The sequence below is a fragment of the Asterias amurensis genome, chromosome 20 (assembly GCF_032118995.1).
Source record: "Asterias amurensis chromosome 20, ASM3211899v1".
Lineage (NCBI taxonomy): Eukaryota > Metazoa > Echinodermata > Asteroidea > Forcipulatida > Asteriidae > Asterias > Asterias amurensis.
Genome location: NC_092667.1, coordinates 10620291 through 10646240, shown reverse-complemented (window position 1 = coordinate 10646240; position 25950 = coordinate 10620291). Strand labels below are relative to the sequence as shown.

The 25950-nt window shown below is 40.8% G+C and overlaps 2 protein-coding genes and 1 pseudogene across 4 annotated transcripts in view; 1 reads left to right on the top strand and 2 right to left on the bottom strand.

The window, feature by feature from the left end:
* Positions 1 to 2221, bottom strand: part of LOC139952117 (rho-associated protein kinase 2-like) — a 79632-nt gene extending 77411 nt beyond the window's left edge. For all 3 annotated transcript variants that reach the window (XM_071951076.1, XM_071951078.1, XM_071951079.1), the window contains exon 1: positions 2025 to 2221. The gene's annotated coding sequence lies outside the window, so the exon portion shown is untranslated. The remainder of the gene's footprint in view (positions 1 to 2024) is intronic.
* A 2160-nt stretch (positions 2222 to 4381) lies between these two features.
* LOC139952304 (2-iminobutanoate/2-iminopropanoate deaminase-like) lies at positions 4382 to 11416 on the top strand. The gene is made up of 6 exons (XM_071951395.1): positions 4382 to 4585; positions 4985 to 5087; positions 6314 to 6368; positions 6680 to 6748; positions 7731 to 7786; positions 10199 to 11416. Exons 1-6 carry the CDS (start codon positions 4521 to 4523, stop codon positions 10253 to 10255), a joined length of 405 nt encoding a protein of 134 aa, XP_071807496.1. The 5' UTR covers positions 4382 to 4520; the 3' UTR covers positions 10256 to 11416.
* A 4148-nt stretch (positions 11417 to 15564) lies between these two features.
* Positions 15565 to 25047, bottom strand: LOC139952516 (monocarboxylate transporter 12-like; annotated as a pseudogene).
* Positions 25048 to 25950: the final 903 nt, after the last annotated feature.

Sequence of the window (25950 nt, the reverse complement as noted above, 5' to 3'; positions counted from 1 at the left end):
GGAAGATTTTAGGAGAACTGTAAATAAATTTGGCATTTTATTTTTAAGTCTACACTATTAAAAATTCATTTTGTTTCAAGACATTAAAAACAAGTTATTGAAAATCTGACGTCCTTGACTAAAGTTAAGAGTATAAGACTGATCTGGGGCAATTTACTTGCCATCAATTCCAAGAAATCTCCAAGAAGAAAATGCATTCTCTTCTCACATTTTAATGTTCACATATTTTTCTTACGAATCGTAAAACATCGTTTGAAAAATTCTTCCTGTGTTATGAAAGTGATACTGTAGCATACATTGCAGTTGGTTGCCTCCAAGTTGCTTGGAAAAGGTGCATCGTTTGACAAGGCCCTAAAACGGAACGTCAACAGTATAATTTCATTCAGCCTTCTCAGCTGCATGCACATCATAGCTGGGATGCAATTTCAGCATAAAAAAAGTTTTGATCGTGACAATTCCTGTCGAAGAAGTGAATATAATCCAGCATATTGGCTCTATTCTAATTTAATAGGTTACTTTCAGACTTAAAGGAACACGTTGCCTTGGATCGGTCGAGTTGGTCTTTGAAAAGCGTTTTGTGACCGTTTATTATAAAATGCATATAGTTAGAAAGATGATGTAAAAGTAGAATACAATGATCTACACAAATATGCCTCGAAATTGCGTGGTTTTCTTTTTACCTCGTCCAATAACACGGTCGGCCATTTATGGGAGTCAAAATTTTGACCCCCATAAATGGCCGACCGTGATAGTTCGCGACGTAAAAAGAAAACCGTGCAATTTTGAGAGATACTTGTGTAGATCATTATATTCTACTTTTAAAACATCTTTCTAACCATATACATTCATAACAAACGGTTTCAAACGCTTTTTATAGACCAACTCGTCCGATCCAAGGCAACGTGTTCCTTTAATGCATGCTCATTGCAGTGCTCTCTGTCTGCCCCCTGCCCCCCCCCCCCCACGAGTCTGAGTTCCAGCACCGAATCTCACACACGGCAGATGCAATAATGAGCATTCACATAACTATCTGCACCTTCCTTGTTGAATAGAAAGCATGTATCTGAAACTGTACACGCGGTGTGATGCGGAAATCAGAGAAACAGAGCGCTCACTAACGTTCAGTTATTACAAGCGTGTACAGTTTTTGCCGTGCATAGATCGGAACGTTGGTTGTGTGTGACCGCGCAACACCAATGGTTTTGGAACCAAGACTACGGCTGCACAGTTACCGGGATACACAAAGCACCACACGCAGCGCTGAGTCGTTGACCCTGGTGACGTGCACACACAGCCGAAGCTCCACCCCCCTCAGATTCAAATTTTCAACCTGGGATATTTTTTACTCTTTCGCTCGGAGATCTGGTAAGTTTTTGTCCTTTTCTTCAAATTATTTCCTCAATGGTGTTTTGAGTGATAAGATTCATTAGACATTGAGGATCAAATATGTGTTCCTAGAATTTGTGTCATGATTTTCAAAAGTGGTAAAAATTGAGCAAATCTGCTGACTAGCTGTCGAAATTGTACGTTTTTAACTATTTCGCCCTGCACAGATTGCGAATGCTTCATAACCCTCCGGCCTGTGCGGCCGTCGGGAGGAGGGTTACGTTATCGCAACTAGCCATCATTCATAAACATGTACATTAAACATGTTTAATAATGATTGAAAATTTAACTTTTAATTTGTCATTTTTATTTTTTATGATTTCAACAAAATCGCAAAATTCTAATTTAATATAAAAAATAAAATATAAAATAAAAAAAATCACAAAGAAATTGTTCAATCATACTCATCAAAAGCAATGCAAACACGACATTTAAAAACAATAAAGCATTTAAAAGGTCACCAATTAAATCACAATAAATACATGGCATTTTCATGGTTTATTCCTCCATGGTGGTATTTTCCGCTTCAATTGTGAAACAAATCAGTGGTCTATGTCTGTCCGGAAACTAGGCCAACCTGAAAACGGTGCAACGTCAATCCCAAAAAACTACGTCGAACAGCCGAAAACTCTACTTACTTTTCTGTCCAAAGTACACTCAGAACTTTTTCCTGCACATTTTCAAGTCGGAGACAAATTGTATCGCTGAGTCTCAACTATTAGTCGGGGCTTTGACAGAAATCACCAAGGATATTCCATGTTTCTACAGGTTTATTTTAAGCGTTCTCGATCACCCGATACGTGAAGGTTGGGTAGCTTTGGGAGCTGATCCAGAAAATGGCTACTTTCTGATCTACCGCATTCCGCGAAACGTTGTCATACTCCCGATCTCCCGGCATGCAACAGATAGATTACCCGAGTCCTGTGCTGCTGAAAGCGCTTGGTCGGTGTGCGTATTTGAAAAGGGGCGTGGCGGGGCAACTTTTGCACTCCCAAAAGTTCGGGTAAAAAGGGGAGGGGTCCTGAACCCCTCCTCTTTTTACCTATAGATTGGGGGAATGGGCAGATAAGGCTCGCATACTTCTTATTATAAACTGGTACTTGTGTTCCTATCCCGCTATACACAGGGCAGATAATGCCCCCCCCCCCGATCAAAAATCCTCTCTTTATCAAAATTAGTTGAAGTTACTAAAAATAAAACGGCACCAATGGCAGTATCAATCGACTATTATTACCGTGGTAAATATTTTCAAATGAAGCTTTCTCATGCATTTAGATCTGACTACGTTTTTACGGGATCAAAACACACAAACAAATGAAACATCGACAAAACGTTGACTCACTGGAGATTGTGGGTGTGCATTAAAACAAAATATTTTAACATCTTGTTTGTACTGCAACAAAGAATGTATCAAAACAATAACATACCAACAAAACATAATGTAATTCTTGTTACATTCGAAATTCCGTTGTGGGTGAAAACTAAAAACCGTTTGTTCATTTCGATTCCTCTATGATGGTTCTGCTGTGTACCCACGGTGGGTGATAATAGCGCCCTCTTCTAATGTTTATTTATATTTTTCGCATGCAGCACATGCAGGGGTGGGGGACAAACCCGGGGGGCGGGGGCAGGTTATAAACAATTTCCTAAAACACCGGCCTGGAAAATGTTACAATGATTGTGCCGAAGGGGTTTATTTAAAACGGGCGCTATCACTGAGTTTGTGTGCAGTGGGGAGGATTAGAATGGAACCCCTTCCAGCGGCTGTGAGAGAGAAGCTCACACTCACTCACCTGACATAATAAATGAAAAAAATTAAGTCTTAACATCGGAAGTAGAGCTCATTATAATAGTTCCGGCCTAGCACCACACCACTGGAACCTATAAATCCCAATAGTTGGGAGATTGCTTGCAGTTCTGGCCCGGACATGATAAAATAATCGGTCCTGTCCTGCCAGCGGTCCAGTCGTGGGGGGGGGGGGGGGGGGGAGTATAAAAAGGTGAGTCGAACCAGTTTCTCCCATCAATCGTAAGTAAGTTAGTAAGTAAGTACGCTAATTAAATTATTTTAGTTAAGAGATGATGGCCTTTATTTCATTAGATAGATACATTTTAAAAAATCACTACTGATGTTTTTGCAGGGCGATTATAAAATTATTATTACTAATAGCCCGCACGGAAGATTTTACGCGCCCGGAAATGAATGTTCTTCCATTTTTCACAGTTTCGCCACCAGCGCGAAGTTCATTTGCATAAAAAGCGCGGCGGTACTTGTCCAGCTGTAGGAATCGAAAAATCTTATAGCCTGAACATCATGACGTCACTCTTTAAGTTGGCCCTATTCAAATTGCCAAAAGTTCTTCTAGCAATAAAAATGCTCGTTACCAGAGGGGATGGTTCGAGCGGGCCCCGCCCGCAATTCTGTTTCTGCTTTGCAAAAGTATGCATACTATAAAAAAAGATTCCCGCCCCCCCCCCCCCCCCCCAAAAAAAAGAGAAGAAGTTCGGAACCGTACAGGGTTTAAGTGTGCAATGAATACAAACAGAAACATACTAAGCCAAAAAAAAGCAGGTTCGTTCCTATGTCTGTTTTATTATTACCATTACCAATAATAAAGTGAGGTAGATCATTAGATAGCCTTAGCATTCGATTCGAACCTTCTTCTTCAGAGGCGCCAACAAGAAACAACAGGGTCTATGACACATTATAGAAAAGGGGGCAATTAATTAAAGATGTATATGGGATCGGGACACGCATACGCCGTCTGAGCTTTTTTCCAGAATAGGTTGATACAAAAAGCTGCAGAAAGCAGTTGTTTTTTGATGACTAGCCCATTAAATTATTATAATTCTGTTGCAAAAACAGATCCACTTGGCTTGATATTGGCCATTCAAAAACTTATGAGGGCGGCATAACCTCCTGATGGTGATGACCTTTTATACCACGTCGTTCTCTTTTATACTTTTTATCTATCACAGTCTAGTTCGCGACGAGATCGATCACCCTCGAGAAGGAGGTTGGATGCTGCCAGCTGACGACCTTGACCTTTTTTTGCTGTCTGCTGATTTTTGTTGATCATCAGCTTTCTGCTCATCGCACTCTCATCTTTTACGACGAACACACACAATCTGAAATGGCTGGACTTCTGAAGAGAATTATAAATACACCTAATGCTCCCAAGGCAATAGGGCCGTACAAGTAAGATAAAATATTTAATTTAAAGATTGAAATGAGTGACTGGACACAGCGAACGAACCATATTAATATTTATTAATAATGGAAAAGTTTCCGTATGGCGCCACCAGTTTTTCATTCGATATGAAATAAATTAAATAGTATCTAATTTACCTCAATGAGATATCCCTTTTTGTAAAAATGAGTGAAAAAGTTGAGGTGCCATACAGAAAGTTATCCCCTATTTACAAATGAACAAGTGGTGACGATTTTTTTATAGGCTACTTCTAGAATAGAAACTATAAAATAAGGCTCCCCTGCCTGTGAGCCTTATACTTATAGTTTCTAGAAGTAGATATATATGCTAGCTCTTTGTATTTTATTAAATACTGTGATATTCATTACCTTGTTCAATCTCAATAGTCAAGCGGTAGCCGTGGAGAACACGATGTACCTTTCTGGACAGATCGGCATTGACCCAGCCACAAGCAAGTTAGTGGATGGCATAGAAGCTCAGACAACTCAGGTAATTATAATGTGGTTTCCAACAATCACAGGCCAAAGTTTGTTGTTTTCATCATCATCTTCTTATCTTCCTATCTAGTAGTATTAGTAATGTACTGTGCAGAATTAAGCGGTTTTTTTTTCTTTTCTTTTTCTAATATAGACTCTAATAGACTGCAGGACTTGCAATCACCAGGTCGTGGGTTCGAATCCCCAAGCTAACCGCTGATTTCACAATGACACATATTGTCGTGTAGTTACTGAATCACAATTTCTTGATTTGTGTAGTTCATAATCATAGACGTAGACATTAAACCAATGTTTGTATAAGAGAGATTAATTGGCTGTGGTCTTTTTATGATCATGCATCAAGATTACCATCGCGCGACCGACTATAACTCAGACTTAAGGGTGTAGGAACATAGATCAGTCTAGCTCTAGCCTTTAGTCAAGGCGCACGCGGCACACCGGATAGCACGCACAGCCCCAAAAATGTAACGCACGAAAAAAGACTATCACCGCGAGCGGCGAAGCCGCGAAGCGCCTTTACCAACTCGTTTTGGGGGCCTTATGTTTTTCTTTATATTTGCCAATGATTTTGGTGGGAGAAAATGTAACGAATTTGCTTCGAACTTTCTTGTGACGTCATGCAAGTTATTGTGGCTTCTTATTGGCCAGCAACTCACCACGCTAATGCATTACGCATTACATTTTCTCCCACCAAAATCGTTGGCAAGTGTAAAGAAAAAAATAAGGCCCCAAAAACGAGTTGGTAAAGGCGCTTCGCGGCTTCTCCGCCCGCGGTGATAGTCTTTTTTCGTGCGTTACATTTTTGGGGTTGTGCGTGCCATCCGGTGTGCCGCCTGCGCCTTGAATAAAGGCTAGGATCAGTCACCCTGTGCAAAGTTTGGTGCTTTGCTAAGTTGCACAGAGGTGATTTATCTCCCTTACATGTCCGACATCCATCATTTTTCTTATCCTAACCCTAAACCCTTATTCCGTATGCAGATCAGAAGGTTTTTTATCAGAACATTGACAGAAAATAAGGGTGGAGGAACGTAGATCAGTCACCCTTTGCAAAGTTTCGTGTATATTAGCTTTATTATAATGCGCGTAAATTATCAGATAGTTATTAACAAATCTGCTAAGAACAAATCTAAGCACCAGTGGAAATGCTGTTCGATATTACTCTGAGATAGTAAAATAAACTTTCTGTAGATTGATCACATTGGTTCTCTTCGTATTCAGGCATTGAAGAACATCGGTGCAGTTCTTGCTTCCCAGAATATTGGTTACGAAAATGGTAAGTTGGTTTTAGGCATTAAAGAAAAACGTTGCCTTGGATTGGAGGAGTTGGTCTTTGCAAAGCGTTTGAAAGTATGGTTGGAAAGATATTTTAAAAGTTGAATATAATGATCCACACAAGTATCATTCGAAACTGCACGGTTTCTTTTTACGTTGCGAGCTAACACGGTCGGCCAATTAATGGAGTCAAAATTTTGACTCCACAAAATGGCGGACCGTGTTTCTTTTCAGAACTTTGATTTGTTTGGATATTTTAATGCCATTTACCACGTTAGATTTTCAAAAAGTGCTATTCCTTTTTGTTTCCAGTCTTGAAGACAACGGTCCTTCTGGCTAATATGTCGGACTATCCAAAAGTGAATGAGATATACGCAGAATGTAAGTAACTGACAATCTATTCACCCATTGCCCTGATGTCACATACTGCTACTGTCAACCCATTGACTGCCATTTTGGGAAGCAACTTCCATGTAGAGATTTGATGAGCAAAAAATGATGCGCACTACAGATTTTAACACATTGAGACTCCCAAAATGGTCCAGTCAAGATGTGTTGTGATCATGACATCATGTGAATTAAGTCAAGATGAGAAAGAGGCAACCCACTTGGGCTCTAGTCCCTGTCCTTTGTTTTGACCCACAGACATGAGGTAATCACCTTTTTTGGTCCTTATACCAATCTAACTGTCCAACAATTTGATATGCAGAATCGTAAACATCAATGTACAAGTAAGAAGCCTATTTAAGAATTTCCACGTTGAGCCACAAACCTTGAAAGTATCCTTTTCACAGAGTGGGTGGGTGTGTTAACAATGATTTTCTTCGGGTCAACAAAGTTAATGGATGAGCAGTTATATATAATCTGCCTTGGGCAGTAGGCAGCCCTACTAGTTTGTGCATGATCCAATCAAGTTCACTGTTTAGAAAAGAAATCACATGGAGAGAAAAGGAATTACATGGAGATAACAGGTGTGAGGTGCTAGATGAAAAGGATGTGTTATTTTAGCCTCTTCCTTTAACGGAGCTTTTCCGTAATATGAAGTCGGGACCTTGAAGTCTGGGACCTTGACGACTTCCTTTTGTAGACCAGCCCTCCCTTTGGCCGAGACCAGCTTGTCTATGACCAAAACTTTGCGAGCCAAGATCAACACGAGATCTGAGACTGCAAATAAAAGGTCTCCCGACTGAGACATGGTCTCAATACCTACAACACTGATTGAGAGATGAGACTCTTACTCACTTGATTCCTTGAGATTCTCGACCATTCTTTTGGAGATTAACATTGTTATTTATTGCTTGAGTACTGACTCTTAATTGCCTTAATTGACCGGCTCTTTATGTCCTTTCGTTTTCTTTGACAGTTTTTAAAACTAATTATCCAGCCCGAGCAGCTTACCAGGCAGCAGCTCTTCCTGCGGTAGGTTCAGACTTTAGGCACTGGACACTATTGGTAATAAATCAAAATAATTATTAGCATGAAAACTTACTTGGTATGACGAGCAATGGAGAGCTGTTGATGGTATAAAACAGTGTGCGAAACGGCTCCCTCTGAAGTAACGTCATTTTCGAGAAAGAGGTAATTTCTCACTCAAGTAATAAAAGACTTCAGCTGAAGCCTTTGTATGCATCTAAAAGCAAACAAAGTAATGCAACAAGGCTGTTGTTTTTCTTTCATTATTCTCTTGCAAATTCAATGACCAATTGAACACAATTTTTTTTTGCAGATTTTTTATTTCATGCATGTCTTTTAATACACCAAGTGAGAAAACTGGTCTTTGACAATTACCAATGGTGTCCAGTGTCTTTAATCTATATAACAACCGTATGTTCAATGTATGTTTGTTGATTGTTTTTATATTTTTACCACTTTTCAACAAGCTTTAATGTCAAATTTTAGCAGTCGATTCTTTATCTCATAACTGTTTTTTCAGAAAGTTTCTTCATTTCAATGGCAATACAAACTGTCGCTTAGAAGCCTATGGCAGCTTCCGAAATTATAAGCCATTTTGCAAAACATTTCACTTCGAAATAATGCGGTTCTGTAGACAGATATAATTGTTTTTCTTTTTCTAAACAAACTAAATCTGAGCAGCAGGATTGGCAAAACTTTTCTTGGATTGTAATCTATTTATGGGTTTTTCTTCCTGCGAGGACACCGCTCCTGGTTTTCTGCGATAGCTCAAAAACGCGACCCACCTTTTGAATAGAAAATTATACACGTTAGTTTTATTGCATATTAATTTTTATCTTCACTAGATAGGATATGCAAAAGGTATACTTTGCCTTTGAATATTCCTAGATGATATTTGTACAGTTCAACAGTATTGAGTGTATTAAAACACCTTAAAAAGGAGTGAAGTGGGTTCTCTGAAGCCGGATTTTGTGATAGTAGTTGGTTCAAACTGAGGGATATAAACTGTTTCACAAACCTATAATTTCATACTCATGATCCAAGCAATGTAAATGACAGATTACAAATTGTTTGTCAAAGGCAGTGGACTTACTTGGTAACAAGTAATGGGGAGCTGTTGATAGTATAAAACACTGTGAGAAACAGCTCCCTCTGAAGTAACGCAGTTTTCGAGAAAGAAGTAATTTTCCACGAATTTGATTTCAAGACCTCAGAATTAGATTTTGAGGCATGAAATCGAGCATCTAAAAGCACACAACTTTTTGTGACAAGGGTGTTTTTTCTTTCATTATTATCTCGCAACTTCGACGACCAATTTAGCTCAAATTTTCACAGGTTGGTTATTTTATGCATATGTTAAGATACACCAAGTGAGAAGACTGGTCTTTGACAATTACAAATAGTGTCCAGGGGGCGATTTCACAAAGAGTTAGGACTCGTCTTATCTCGAGTTTAGACGAGTAACGGGTCCTAACTTAGGATTCATCTTAAAGTCACCTGGAAGTGGTATTTTTTCAAAATAAAGCTTTTGTCACTAATATATGTGTTTTGATGAGTGGAATGTGAATAAACAGTTAACTAAGGTTTGAACAAATCAGTTCTTATGTTACTTACAAATTTAAGCGTAGACCCCGATCCGAGAGGGCGCTGTTCGTGACGTCAATCGAGGCAGACTTTGCCTGTAATGCGTAGAGTAAACACAACTGCAAAGTACATGTACGGACCAAGTCGTGAGTTTGTACGTTTCAAAAAAAGATTTTTTGGGTTTTTTTCCGGCAATGCCGACCAGGTGTATTGCTGCTGAAAGCAGAAAAACACTTTTTGAAACGTACCAACTCACGACTTGGACGTACATGTACTTTGCACGTGTGTTTACTATACGCATTGCAGGCAAAGTCTGCCTCGGTTGACGTCACAAAAGGGGTAGGCGGAGTCAGCCCCCCAACAACTTTATATATTTTTTAAACATATAAATCATGACAAACAATTACTAAAAAAATTGTTTTATTGTTTGTAAGCATATACTCATATGTTTGAAAGAAAAAACATTCTATTTCCATGTGACTTTAAGGTCTGCATGCTAAAGTGCACGGTTGGGACTTGTCCTAAGATTAGTCTTAAATTAAGAAGGGTTTTGTGAAACCGACGGCAGTGTCTTTAAATTGAAGTGCAGAGCTGCCCAACTCATCTTAATCTGCAGAAAGTTTCCTGAAAATAAATAAATCTTTCCTTGTTTTGGTGAACAAATAATTTGGAATTCTCCCTGATTATTGAAACTTCTTCACTATTATGTTGAAGTAATTCTAAATAAATGCTTTCCCCGATTGTTGGATAAAAAAACCTCCCTGATCGCAAGATACAAATGTTGACAGCTCAGATGTAATAAAGTTTAACTTTTGACTTTTTCTTGTTCTGCAGGGAGCTTTGGTGGAGATTGAAAGCATCGCAATCTTAGGGGAAATTCACACCGCTTGAACGTCCCAAACACTGTGGTTCATTATACTTTCACCATTTTATCATCTACCCGAGACTTCCCTCCGAGTTCATATTAAAGAAAGACACCAACTCGACAACCATGATGAAAGAATGTCAGCTGGCATAGATAATCTTAAATTGTATTCAAAGTATCGTATTTTAATAAAAAAATAACGGTTATATTAATACCGCGCATTTTCCATACTAAAAATAATAAAAAGCGCTTTACAATAAGAATAGTAAACAACCCAATAACACAAAATTGACCGAGTATAAATATATGGCAATAGAATAAACTTAAAAAGTCCATCAAAACGGTATGTAAACACCAAATACAACTGGACCAGCCAGTATTTAAACATTAAACAATTTATATCGAAATCAAATTCGTGGAAAAACGAGTGTCGCGGCCAAGAGGTTAAGAGCATCGAATTCAAGTTCTGGTGCTAAGTCACCGGAGTGTGGGTTCGAATCGCGGTCGTGACACTTGCGTCCTTGAGCAAGATACTTTACTATAATTGCTTCTCTTCACCCAGGGGTATAAATGGATACCTGCGAGGGTAGAGGTTGCGGAGCGCCACGGTTTCGGAGCGCCACGGCAGCTCGGGGCTGTATACTCCCTAATGGGAGCTGAGAAAGATTTAAACTGATGTTTATTAGCCCAAATGACCAGGGGACTAATGTAAAGCGCATTGATACGGTTTATTGTGAAATGTGCTATATAAGGACTTGGTATTATTATTATTATTAAACCAGTTAAACATTAAACATTAAAAGTTTTCTTAAAAAGGTAAGTTTTTAGATGATGATAAACTGGTATTTTGTTTATTTTGGCCTTACTAAATGATGCAGGAGTGATCCCTTGATATAATGATTCATAGATGTGTGGCCATTATGATGCTGTTCAGTTTTATTTAGTCATATTGGGTCCCTTGACCCTGAAAACATTAGTATAACCACCAAAACAAGTCTCAATGAGTCTCACAAATTGAGATCATAATATAGGCATAACTTGTTATTAATGTTTGCTACTGTTTATAACTGTTACTGTTTATAGTATCAAACAAAAAATGATGTATCTATGCTATTAAAAGCGTAACCTGCGCAATCTTGGATTGAAAATTAGAAGGTCCAGTGGTATGGCATCCTTGTGGAATCCAACACGGTTGTTTGTGTGGAATTTAATACATTTGTGTGGTTTCAGACGTCGGGTAGCAAGTCTGCAAAACCCGGACCCAAACTCGCACTTACAAGTCATGAGATTGGAGGAAGTTTGGTCGGCGACCGTGCGTCAACCACTGGTCGATGTTACCAGACTTCCTAGAAATTTTTAAGACAGGCGACTCATTGGACAGTGTTTCGCAGATGGTGCTCCGGATTGGTTCACTCATTGCCCCTTGCCCGCCCACCCGCCATTCGATCCGCCCTTTTTGGTCAGGTTACTTTCGTGTTGTACTAAGCATGGTTCTCCGGATTGGTTCATTTATTACCGCGCAGGGTCGAAAGGGTCGAAGAGGCTGGGTGCCAGGACAAAACCGAAACCAATCTCACGAATTTGCATTGAACGGATGAAGTACCGTAGATTGATGTTTCGCAGGCGACCATGTGTCAACCACTGGTCGACGTTGTTATCAGACTTCCTATAAATCCTTCTGACAGGTGACTCATTTGTTGAAAAGATTGAATGGAGGATATTTATAAAAAAGCATTCACTTCCAAACGGCATGAGAATTATTCTGATGGACAAGGATAGGATCAAACGGAACCTTTATAATGTGGAATTATTGGGTAGGGCCGGCTATAGGTTGGAAGGTGTCTAAGGGAACTTTACAATTAATAACATTTTGGGGTTGGGGGGGGGGGGGGCTTACACAAAGAGCCTGACCTCTGCTTATATTCTGGTCAGTGTATTGTGAGTGGTGTGTTGTCTGGTTTTGAGACAGGCCACCTGTTGCTTGGTGAAGGAGGTCCCGTGGGACCACTTTAGGTTGAAAGTGGGTGGCGACCTCGGAGTTACAAAAATCTCCATACAGAAATTGCACTATTTATGCAAAACGTATCTTGCTGTTTTTAAACTATGGACACTATCTTTTGCCAGTAAACTCACATTAGTACAGGTATACCGTTTTAGAAAACGGTCTGTCCATGGAGGTATAGTGTTGCAGTTTCAGAGTTTACCCCATCACGGAAGTTTGTGAAACTTATACACGTCCGCCAAATGCTGTTTTGAAGCTGTAAAAAGAACTTTGCATTTGGTCAAAGTTGTTAAGCAAAACGACATTAAGTTTCCTTTTGAATAAGTCCATTCACAAACTTGGTTAGAGCAGTGTGTCGGTCAGGTCTCAGAATGTGCATTTTGCCAAATCCATTTTGCAGCCTAATTTAGCGATCGGCCCGTCGGGTTGGTTACTGGAGATAACATTAACAAAAGAGACCTCATGCGGCTGAATGGGGTACATTTTTAGGAGTTTGTCTATTGACCCAAACTGGACGTAACAAACCCTTGAAATAACTTGACATGCTTTCTGAAAGTGAAATAAGTTAGAGAAAATTAAGGAGTGAGGACGAATTTGTCGTTTGTATTTAGTTTGTACGATACAGGGTTCCAGAGATATGGGATGTATGGAGGTTTATTTATTTAACGTCACTCTGTCAAGTATCATTGTTACGCAGATGACATTCAGTTATACGTTTCTTTTCCCCCAAGTCTAAGTCAGGCACTTTGTTCCATTCACAATCTTGAATCTTGTATGGAGGATATTTGTAGCTGGTTGAGTGTGTACTCTCTTAAATTGAATTGTGCTAAGTCTGAGTTTCTATTATTTGATTCTAAGGTTCAATTAGATAAGATTAATGTTACTTCTTTCAAGATTGCGGATTCTGCGATTCCTCTCTCTCATTCTTGCAGAAATCTTGGTATAACTTTCGATTGTACCATCAATGTCTATGTCAGGTCATATATCCAATGTGTGTAAATCTGTTCGTTACCAGTTGAGAAATGTGGTTTGATCCGCAAATATCTGACCCGTCCAGCCACTGAGAAAATAGTCCATGCTCTCATATCGTCTCGGCTGGATTTCGGTAATGGTCTTCTTTTTCACTTACCCCAAACTCAACTTTCTAAACTACAAAAATTACAAAACGCAGCTGCTCGCATTGTCACACTCACCAGGAAACACACTCACAACAACGGTTCTGAAGTCACTTCACTGGCTACCAGTCGAATATCGTATTAATTTCAAACTTCTGTTGCTTATCTTTCATTGCATTAATGGTTCTGCTCCTATATATAACATTTCTTTGGTTAAAGCTTATACTCCTGTGCGATCTCTCCGATCTTCCAATACATGCATGCTACAGGTTACTAAGAGTAGCAAGTCATGGGGCGATAGGTCTTTTTCCCATGCTGGACCCACACTCTGGAATGACTTGCCTCCACAACGCCGCAATATTTCTAACATCAATACTTTCAAGGTTAAGTTGAAAACCACATTGTTTTTAATTCTCGCCTATGTGTAACTGGTATATTTGTCTTATTTTCCTTGCTGTGTGTGGTTCCCCCTCCTGTGCGCCTTGAGCACCTCATTTTGGTGGATTTTGGTGCCCTATAAATATTCTTTATTATTATTATTGTTATTGTTATTGTTATTGTTATTGTTATTGTTATTGTTATTGTTATTGTTATTGTTATTGTTATTGTTATTGTTATTGTTATTGTTATTGTTATTGTTATTGTTATTGTTATTGTTATTATTAGAGCAGCGTGAACATGAATGCGGTCAGAAATTGTGTCGTTTTTCGTTAAAATTTCGCGAGATGCAATTGGCCCAAAGTGACAATAAACAAAACACTTTTTGGACGTTCACGTTAAGTGCTCCCGTAACGTACAGCCTATATTGACCAGAAAGTTTACCAGACCAATTCAGATGGGAATAAACTAAAAAGAGGCCTACGCTCTTACCGCCCCCCGAAAAAAAAAAAAAAAACAGATAAATTAGACTTGTGGCACACAGCATGTTCCGAAAACTCGCTTTACTTATAGTGCTGTAGCAACGCTATGTATCGTGGGACGTGAAAATGTCATTTTTTGACGATGTTTTTAAAAAAGGAAATGCAAGCATTATGAATGTATATTGAGTGTGTGGAGAAAGTTTTGGTAGTGTAGTACCAAAAAAACTTTAGTTATTGCTGGCTTACGGTCAGTTTCACCTATCAACGCTGATTTGAAAAACGTGTAGCGTTAAATATTAAACCCATATAAGGCTCACGGGGGAGCCTTATAGTTTCTAAAAGTATGCATAAGGTATGTCGTCTAACCCAAAACGAGGTGGGCGCAGCCACTGCAAGTAGTGGCGGACGTGCGAAATAGCTTAATTTTGGGTTATAATTATGACGCCATACATAAATATTGAGAGAGGCGATAACACCCTCACCCACATTACATTTCAAAATATTTGTGTAAAGGATTTTCATCATCTAGCGGGGTGCCGCGCGAAGCGCGGCATTCCGCTAGTTTATATTATGTGAGCGCAATACCGAAATAAATGTTTATTGAATTGAATGGGAGACTTTCAGGACGCTTGGTGGCAGCATACTGAAATCTAAATCCATAGACCTTATCGCAAATACCAATGCGCAAGCGCAGACTGTTGAATGAGGTGCATTGTGGGATAGATATGAATCAAAATTTTGCTACCAGCTAGACCACAATGCATCTAATTCAAGGCTTTACCGCGCGCACCCAGTATTTGCGAAAAGGTCTATTGTTCCGATAATTGTGCGCGCGCTCAGAACTACTGAACAATGAAAATTTACCCTGGGCCTTTCTCAAACCACGGCTTGGGCTCCGGGCTCAGGCTCCGCGTGCTGATATCCGTGCAATACGCGCTGCTCCAAAATGCAGGTTACATGCAAGCTGCGTACACAGCACGCGGAGCCACAGATGGGTTTGAGAAAGGCCCCAGGTAAAGGCCGAGTCACACAGCATGCAGCGGTAACGAAACGATAACGATCAAGACGCAAAGAGAACGCAGTCCATTGGTTGAATTGCTCCACGCAGATACGCACACGCTCATTTAACCAATGGACTGCGTTCTCTTTGCGTCGTTATCGTTATCGTTCTCATTATCGCTGCAGTGGGACCGGGCTTTAAGTCTGCTGCCACTAGCGCCTCAAAGTCTCCCATTGAATTGAATTGAACAACTAAATTCAGAAAGCGTCCATGGAAAATGGCTGTCATCTTTATGCATCCCAGTTTTTTACTGGTTACACGAAAATAATTACTCAGATGGGTCTCCAGAACAAAATGATACCACTCGCAGAGGGGTGGGGTGCATGGGGGGGGGGGGTGTATTCTAGCCCACCGATTATTGTTCATGTAGCCCCAATTCTGATCACTGATGCCGCACTGTTGCACTGCGGCGAGGCTGTATCCAGTATAACAACGGTAACGTACTAGCAGCCAATAGTTGGACACCGCCCATTATACTGAAAGCTATAGTGTAGTCGCCAGTGGTGTCATAAATCAATCCTGTGGTTGGCAAATAAACAAAACAGCAAGAATACAAATCAAGATAAAGGTACCGGTAGTGCATGCAAATGAGAATAGCCTCGTGAAAAAAATAGTTTTAAACATCAGTAATTACGGGGGAAAACCTATAAACCCTAGACTTGACTTAAGTCCCAATCCTGTCGTGAGAGTCCTTTTATTTATTTATTTTCAGTCCAATTCGCATAACATAACAAAAACCTTTTCCGACATCCCAAACCTGTGCTGCATTCTCGAGACCGCAATGGCTACATTTTGACGGTCATAGCAATGCGCACGTGATCATACGGCTTGTTTGATAGTTGGCGCGATAATCCGGCCTCAGGTCGACCTGTACGATGTTCTTGCGCGCGCAACAAACCGTCGGGGCAACGCACCGACAAAATAATGCTCAGGTCACAACAACTGAGAAATCGTGCGCCTGCGATTGGTTCCCGACCGTCGGGATTACGTCGTACAAGTCGAAATATTGTTTTACTCTTGAGACTGTTTTATTTTTGAGCGACGACTGTTTCCAATTGTCGTAAAATCATCGCAGTTACGCTCAGGTTTCGTAAATAATCGCCAACTGAAAAGTTCCCGAGTGGTCTTAGCTCAACCGCAGGCAGTGCCATCCTGAAAAGTCAGTCGCCGACTGTTTTTTGTTGACGCAAGGTCGACCTGAGGCCACCTTTATATAGGGATCTCACACACTCGGAGAACGGGGCTTGAATCAAGTCTACCTAGTAACCTAAATCAAGGCTTTTAAAGTTCATCATGGTATTTCGTTCAGTGACTGGTACTATTTTTTGCATTGAAAAACACCAAAATAGATTGCAGCGACATATTTTTGACTTTTTCCACTCTAATCGGTCATGCCGATATTCACGACTCGAGGTAGAAAAAACCTTCAAAAAACAGTCACAATTGGGGGCTTTTATCGGAGCAATTTCGAGTGTCGACCTTTTGTCAAAATTGCGATTCAAATCACCCGAATTCTGCGCATACAACCACCATTCTCCGCTTATAATAATATTACGTGCAATGCCGATTCCTCTGTAGTAACGTGGAGTTCGCACGGACGCGCACAAGCCAAATCTCCAAGCTATTACCCGTGAAGTACGCTTGACGTAAACATTTTCCTGCTTCCGTAAGCGCCAATTATGTGCTCAACGGTAAGCAGAGCCATTTAGCCCAGTTTGATCAAGTTAGTGAATCGACTAGTCACAACTAGTTAGTCAACGTTTCTGTTGATTTGATTCGAATCGGATAGAAATAAAGCAAGGAGTCATGCCATTCCGGACAGTTCAGTGACACGTTGGTAATAGACCCTTCCCATAAAATATGTAAATTGCACATAGCGCGTGCGCACTAACGTTTTGGTTGGCAAAATGAGGGAACGTCGCGCTGTTTTGTGCACGGCTAATTGGTGCGTGACGTAGACGCGATTGTGCGTCTGCCTAGTGCACAACTCTATGGCGTTTGCCAACCAACAGGGTCTGTACGCATGCGTGAATGTGATTAGCATATTTCATGGGAAGGGTCCATTACAGGCTATTTCTAAAAGCTATTACTAAAAGCGCCTGGCATAAAGTCAACTCATGCGCTCACACGCAGTGCGTACATCTTGAATCATTTTTGAAGGCTGCACAATACAAGGAAGAATTAGAAGAAGAAGAATTTGGAGAAGAAGACATGTGGACTTACCTGGAAAATATAAGGATAGGAGAAATCCCGTACCAGACACAAGTGCAATCGATCCCAATACGTGTCCCATTAGTTCTTTGCCAAATAAATCCTTAACGACAACAGATTCGAGTATCGTTGACATAGATATAGCGATTCCTAACACGAAAGCATTCGTGGCAATCAGCCAAAAAGACGTCAACCATGGGTCGACAGCGTAACAAAATAATGGCAGGCAGAAGTAGAGCTATACCATACCACGTGTACGTGCCGACAACCTGGGTTTTTTGAACCACTGGACCAATCAAAACGCAAGCTACTGCTCTCCCGATTCCAAAAGCGACGATGAAATGTGAGGTTGTTTCCAGTGTGATCTCTGTATAAACAGTGCTGTACTGCACATAGTATATTATCCACGCAGAGTACATAAGTGGCCATACGCAGCTGTGAAATGTAATAATCCAGAAGGACATAGATGAGTATATTTCACTATGGATTGCAGCCCTTGCAAATGAGCAGATAGCTGTAAAACATGAACAGCAAAATCGCTTGCTTGGTACATCCGTGTCGTCCCTGGCCTCTTTTTCCTCGTCCATGCGAGCTGCCTCATAACCATTTGGCCCACCACTGGCAGCAGGTGGTTTTATAAGAGCTCCACGACAGCGATATGTAAGAATAACCCTCCAAGTAGTAGCATGGTTCCCCTCCAACCGTAGATATCTAGAAAAAGTTGTATCAATGGCACTACGGCTACGTATGATAAAGAGGAGCCCATGACCGCTACTCCAAATGCCGTTGTAATAGACTTATTGAAATGGCATCCAATCAGATGTTGCATTATCACGTACGGTATGCCGATTGCTGGTCCTGAAGCAAGAAACACATAATTTGTAAACAGGCATGGATTGTGGCACTTAGAAAATGCAATAATTAGTGACGATCAAACAGGCAGAGTATTAGAATGAGCCACTGATTATACGTGATTTGACATTGAGACCATTGGTAAGATATTATACATTATGCATTTAGTGTGTTGTCACACACGAAGTGAAATCTGGACTACTCTGTAGACGATGTGACCTGTGACATCACATGTTTACAAAAGACCACAGAGCCTGGACTTCCTGCAGGCACGATTTGTACACAGAGCCCAATGGAAGAAAACATAAAATCTTATATTTTATGGAGATTGCACAGTCTAATTCCAATCAACTTTTGATATGATGAAAGGGGGTACATCTCAAAACTTGTCCAGCTTTTACTTTCATAACTCTTGGTTTTATGTGGACATTATGACACAAAATGTCAACTTTCCCATAGGACCAGTGCAATATCTTGCCTGCCAGAATACTCAAAGAATGTACAATGTCACACTTATTGTAAACAATGTTCACATGGTCTACTCTATACGAGGAGAACGAACAAACAATTGATATTATTTTAATTTTTGGTTTTTACCCAAATATATTATTTTGTTTTATATAACTCGCATCCCTCCCCTCATTGTTGTGCAAACTCGTCCAAACGACACTCTGAAAACTCATAAACACCCACAACAATAAAGTGGACATCTCCGTGTTGATTCAACATTGCCTCGTTTGGACAGCCACTTGCAACAATACAAGAATGACACGTGGCACGTGATACGCCAATCAATGACAAGGATTTTTGAGTTAAAGACAGTGGACACTATTGGTAATTACTCAAAAAAAAAACTATTAGCATGAAACATTTCTTGGTGACGAGTAATGGGGAGAGGTTGATGGTTTAAAACATTGTGAGAAATGGCTCCCTCTGAAGTAACGTAGTTTTCGAGAAAGAAGTTATTTACCACGAATTTGATTTCGAGACCTCAGATTTAGAACTTGAGGTCTCGAAAACAACCATCTAAACGCACACAACTTCGTGTGACATGTGGGTGTTTTATTCTTTCATTATATCTCCCAAGTTCGATGACCAATTGAGCTAAAATTTTCACAGGTTTGTTATTTTATGCATATGTTGAGATACCAATTACCAATAGTGTCCACTACCTTTAAGACATCATAGCGGCATATTTACTTTTCAAGATTGTTTTCGTCAGGGACGTTTTCGAACACAACTCTGAAATGGCAAAATGAGAACAAAAATGTTTCCTTCTCGCCACCATTGCACCGTGTTTTTGGCTTCTGGTCAACGCTGGGTACCAGCTTTGCTTGTTTGTAATATAAATACCATAGTGGATATCATCACTCAGTGACGCTCAATGCTACAAGGTATATATTCATGATATGTGGGACTACGTTTGAATTATGAGATTATTACTCATTTTAAGAGCACCATAGTGGTTGAAGTGAAATGGGTTCTTTTACTTGTGTTTTATACACAACAAACGGGACCAGCTGCGGTTTTACGTCACATCCGAACGACGAAGCAATGGTCAAGTGTCTTGCTTTAAAGGAACACGTTGCCTTGGATCGGACGAGTTGGTCTATAAAAAAGCGTTTGTAACCGTTTTTTTATAAAATGCATATGATACTAAATGAGTGGAAAGATGTTTTTTGATGCTTTTTGATGCACACAAATTTGCTTCGAAATTGCGTGGTTTTCATTTTACTTGGCGAACTAACACGGTCGGCCATTTATGGATGTAAAGAAATTGACTCCAATAAATGGCCGACCGTGTTAGTCGACGAGGTTAAAGGAAAACCGTGCAATTTCGAGGCATGTTTGGATCATTGTATTCTACTTTTACAACATATTTCTATTAACCTATGCATTTTAAAACAAACGGTAACAAACGCTTTTCAAAGACCAACTCGACCGATCCAAGGCAACGTGTTCCTTTAAGGACACGAGTGTCACGACTGGGACTCAAACCCACACTCTGCTGATCAGAAACACAGAGTTTGACTTCGGTGCTCTTAACCGCTCGGCCACGACAAGTTTCAAAAACAATTTGTCAGATTGGTTTTTCTCTGTAATAATAAGACTTTATATGACTTTGTGTCATACCTGTTAAGAAGGTAAGGATGAGGGCAATAACATAACTGGATACAAGTGATGAAATTATCATGGAGATACCAGCAGTTAATCCACACACTATCACAACAGTTCTGGCGCCAAACCTTTCTTGAAGCGGTGTTGCGAAGAAACCTTTCAGAAATGAGAAGAATGTCTTTACGGAAAAGTATCAATATGTTGTTGCACATTAAACAATGTTTTCAATTCAAATTGAATGGACACCATTGAATTGGTGGAACTGACTTGAAAAGACTTCCAGCGCTCTAGATCCTACGTCGTCTAAAGTAAAACTAAAAGACGTATTAAAAGGATTGGGAGTATTTTCAAATGATATGCCGTCTGTACAACAGCAGCGCAAGGCCAAATTTCACAAAGCCTGTTAGCAACACAACTTGCTTAGCACAGAAAAGTATTACTTAACAGAAACAGGTTACCGGCCAAAATCACTTTAAGTTTACCATGGGTGCGTTCGATAAGCTTCCCTGGGTCGACCCCGCAGTGCTCACTCGGGTGAGCCCCTTACAAGAGCTAATCGAACGACCACACTCGCCCTCTCGTGGGGACGGCATGCACCTCAGGTCACCCCCCCCCCCCCCCCCAAGTGACCCACTCAACAAGCAGGGCACTGGGGGCTGACCCGGGTGAGCCCCGTCAAAGCTATTCGAACGTATCGGGGCAGACCGGGGTCGACCAAGGGAAGCTAAACGAACGCACTTGTGACTAACCCACTCAGTGTTTGCTTGTACCAGATACATTTTGTCAAACCTGCTATAACACCCCTTGCCTGAGAGAAATAATCAAATAAATTAATCCAATCCAACTCTCCCGAAAAAGAAAGAAGAAGAATTAGGACAGGGAAATGAGTATGGCAAGCGAAAGAGCTAAACCCTAAGCCGCGACAAAGAAATGTTTGGAATGTTTGCTTGACTGAAATCAACCACCTCCATGAATCAACAGAGTGCCAGAAATCGCACAAAGGCAGACTAGACGTGGCTCATTGTTGACTCAAGGATGGACTGCTGTGTATAGGGGCTTTGATCCTACTAAATGTATTAAGGCCCATTCACACGAGCGCTGCAAACGAGGGTCCCTGGTTAAAGGCGCCAGCCGTCTGTCACCTTTACCGCGTGCGATTTTTTAGCGAGCATTCACACGACACACACACACACACATGTAAACATACGTCCCTCGTTTGGGTAGGCTTGACTGCATGGACTAAAGTCTACAAGCGATTACAGTTAAAAGGAATAAAATAATACAATTTCATTGAAATCAACTTCATTTTAAGTCACATAAAATGTAGAATATTTTACAAACATTTGCGATAACGTAACTCTCATCCCGGCGGGAAGGGGGTTACGTTTTCGAAGCTAAAAAAGAAAAACACTATTCAAATAGCTTTTTGGACGTTAAAAATGCTACATTGTTGAATGGAAATACTTTATAGATATGAAGTTATTGATGACACATACCAAATAATGAATTAAAACATCGAAAAGCTTAACCAAATGACGTATTCTGCTTCCGAATGAACGATGTTTTTGCTTCAAAGTTTGAGCTTGTCTTGAAATGCAGCGATCCAGCAACGTCGAGTCATGTTCGAGTCGAAGAAAAACACAAAATTTCACGATTCAAATAGAGTTTTTGACGTTAAAAACGCTACATTGTTGAATGAAAATGTTTTGTAGATATGGAATTATTGATGAGACATAACAAATGGTGAATTCAAACATCGAAAAGCTTTGCCAAAAGACGTATTCTGCTCCCGATTGAACGATGTTTTTGCTTCAAGGTTTGGACTGGTCTAGCATCCGGCCACAAAACCCACCAGCCAAACGATCGTTGTCCAGCGTTGAGCAGATATACATCACGTGTATGTACATGTACAAGTATATGCATGCTATAGTTCGCCCATTTCTTCCTCCATAGTTCTGCACGTGGTAACGCAGCGGTCCCTCGTTACGATCGCAGGCATTCGGTTCAGACGATGGCTCCCCATGATTATAACATCGATGCGATTTCTTGGAGGAGGTCTCGATCTGTGTTATGAACAACACGGGACCCAGGTAATTTCAGAACATACATAGCATTCACACGACGTGGATTTGCGATTTCATAACATCGATGTTATGAAATCGCACGGGACCCTCGTTTGCAGCGCTCGTGTGAATGGGCCTTTACTCTGGATGTACACTGTACTTGCAAAACGCATAAACGCTACATAAAACAACTTCAGACGTGGGGTTAAACTAGTCCTTAATCCAAAAGTGTTAAACTAACCCTGCGTGGGAACGCAATATTCTGGTCCGCGAGGGTTAATTTGACCCACTGAGCTGGGCTAAACTAAACCAAAAAAATTGGTGGACTAGACTAACTTAGCCCAGGTTTTACGACCAACCCCTCGCTGCGATGCCCAGTAAACCATCGTTGGAACGCAACTGACCTGCTACTTCCGGTCTATTTTAGCCCAAATGACCGCGGCAAAAAGGTGACGTCATTCCACGTGTATGGATGGATCGGCAGCGAGTATTGGGTGGTGTCTGCATGAATCCATGGAGCTATACTATACTGAATATCTCCTTGCGTCTCTCCGCTGCCTTCCCTTTATGTTACCATTAAGTGTTGGGGCCCCGGTATTCCCCTTCGCCGAAAATGTTTGAAATTGACGTCGCACGAAAACAAGTTCTCATTTTTAATAGCACTATTTAGTTTTTAAATTCACTTCTTCTGTGCGCAACGCTACTTTATGATAACGAACGGGTTTTGCTTTGAAGAAAGTGGCATCTAATCACAGCTAAGCTACTCGAAAACTAGGTTGTATCTGGATCCTGCCCTCAACAACTTTACGTAACAGTTATACGAGTACCAGACTAATGTTGAATTGAAAAACAATTTTTAACGTAACATGAGAATGTGTGTAGGCTACGACTTCTCAATGACTAAGTTGTGATATATTTACAAAAGTTTACACTCGAAAATAATTTGAAGCTTTCAACAACAACGTGTGAATGTTTCGTTCATCGAGGGCAGTGCGGAACGGAAACTTCAGCGGGCAAAATAGAATTGCGTTTGTGCTGGGGCCAAGCAAGGATATGAAGTGATTTTGCCGTCTTTAAAGGCACCTGGAAATAGGATTTTTTTTCTTTTAAACATAAGCGTATATGTTTATTAACAATAAAACATTTTTTTGAGTAATTGTTTGTCACGATTTATATGTTAAAAAAAATTAATTAAGTGCTTGGGGGGTTGACTCCGCCTACCCCTTTTGTGACGTAGGAAAAGGAAGACTTTGCCTCGATGCGTAGATAAACACACGTGCAAAAGTACATGTAATTCTAAGACGTGAGTTTGTACGTTGCGAAAAAGGTTTTTTTCTGGCATTTTTCCGGCAATGCCAACCAGGTGTATTGCTGCTGGATGCAGCAAAACAACTAAAGATGGGGTTAGTCTTTATCTATTTCCTGCAGATCCCAAGTATAGGCGGTTGTGGGCTGCGAAAGTCAGATTAACTAGAGCAAAGTGGTTCGGTCCGACGTCTTTTTCAGCGCTATGCAGCGAACACTTCGAGCCGTCGTGCTTCGAATCCGGGATACACCACTCATTTGACATGACGAGAAGAGCCATTCTTAAACACGACGCCGTCCCAACAATTTTTCCAGCTAGTGGGAAATCGAAGAAGGTATCTGAAAGACGTAATGTACGGGGGCCTGACTACAAATTTTTTCTTCAAATATCACGCCTTGAATTACGTCACGAACAGCGCCCTCTCGGGTCGGGGCCTACTCGTAAATTTGTAAATACAATCAAAACTAATATTTTTAAACCTTAGTTAACTTTTTATTCACATTCCTCTCGTAAAAACACATATTTTAGTGACAAAAGCTTTATTTAAAAAAAATACCACTTCCAGGTGACTTTAAAGATGGAATACATGATGACCATGAGGTTTGTAGAGACGATAGCGGATCGAAACCCTGTAGGAAAACGCATGGACAACGTAACAAACCGGAACCAGCAATGGTAAGGTTCGCCGATGCATGACCCAATAATCAACATCGTGGGCTAGTTTAGTCCGCTTGACCAGAATAAACTCACTGTGTGAACGCAAGCCAATTTTGGACTAAGTCATGTTTATCTTTTGGACACCCGCGGTGCTCGGATTAAGGACTAGTTTAACCCCACGTCTGAACATACCCTTATATATCGGTTTTTAAAACGTTTTTAGGGCTGTTGAACAGCCATACAATACATTTTTTAAAAGATCATCAAAAAAGGAACACAAAACTTGATAGAACATAAGGCCATAAACCATGCTTACCTCCGACTTGTGCACCCACCTCTGTAGTAGCAACCATCCAGCCAATTAACGAAGTCGAAGTGGAGAACTGTTCTTGTAGAGTTGGTAACATCATACCAAGACCTTTGAATAAGGTAGCCCGCGCAGCTCTCGTTACGAACAAACACAACACAGCCATCCAGCCATGAAAACCACCATCTTGAAAAGTGTCAACGACAGCTTGTAAGATGCGTTCAAAGCAAGAATGCATCATTTTTGAATGACCGACGTTTCGGTATCCTCGGGCACACTGAAACAAAATGAACGGACACATTGGACAGGCTAACTTTACAATAGACTCCTTCAAGACTAGGCTAGATACAGATCCAAATGACAACTTTCATAAAAGAGGAGCTCACTCACTTGCAACAGCACACCTGCAACATTATATTTTATTTTATACTCAAGACCTTGAGTCTGTTGAGATACAGCCAGGATACAGGATACAACACTGCATGTCACGAAGGCTCGACGGTCATATCGAGTGGATTGTCAAGTTCAGCTTAAAAGGACCCCGCTTCAAAGGATGGAACTAGCCAATATAGCCATGAATGCTTGCAGGTGTATATTGGGTGCGCCACTTGAGGATAGGGTCACTTGGGGCTGGCCCGAGGTGCACTGGAACGTCACCACGGGAAGGCTCACGTGGTGACGTGTCTGGGTTTTGTTCCTGGTTCGAGGTAGCCTTGTTCAAGGCAGTCGAATTATTCACTCCGAAAAAAGACCGCCGCTGTATAAAAACCCACCCGTGTTCACTGTGCGTAAAACCCACCCGTATTCACTGTGCGTAACATCGCACGACACGATGCCCCCGTACACTATCCGCATGCGGAGGCCGTCAGGCCGACAGCCTTGTAGGGTCTGTGTTGAAGCCACTGACCTCATTACTATAATAAGCGAAGAGTTCCCACGGTCAGCTCATTACCATAATGCCCGCGAAAGATGAGACACGTCTACATCATCACACACCACCACCACGGACGCTCAGCGAGCATGATAGGCGTGTGTGATTGGACGTCAAAATGAATAATTCATTTGCCTCACATCCTGTGTTGTCTGATAGGTCTGACGAACGATATACATATTCATGAGCTGCATACTAGCATATCCTAGAGCCCCCCCCCCCCAATTTCGTCCACTATT

What these genes read in the sequence shown, in the direction of transcription:
- LOC139952304 (XM_071951395.1), top strand. Translation starts at nt 4,521, where the DNA reads ATGGCTGGACTTCTGAAGAGAATTATAAATACACCTAATGCTCCCAAG. An exon ending in TAGAAGCTCAGACAACTCAG is followed by an intron (nt 5,088 to 6,313) that starts GTAATTATAATG and finishes CTTCGTATTCAG; the next exon opens with GCATTGAAGAACATCGGTGC. An exon ending in GAATGAGATATACGCAGAAT is followed by an intron (nt 6,749 to 7,730) that starts GTAAGTAACTGA and finishes TTTCTTTGACAG; the next exon opens with TTTTTAAAACTAATTATCCA.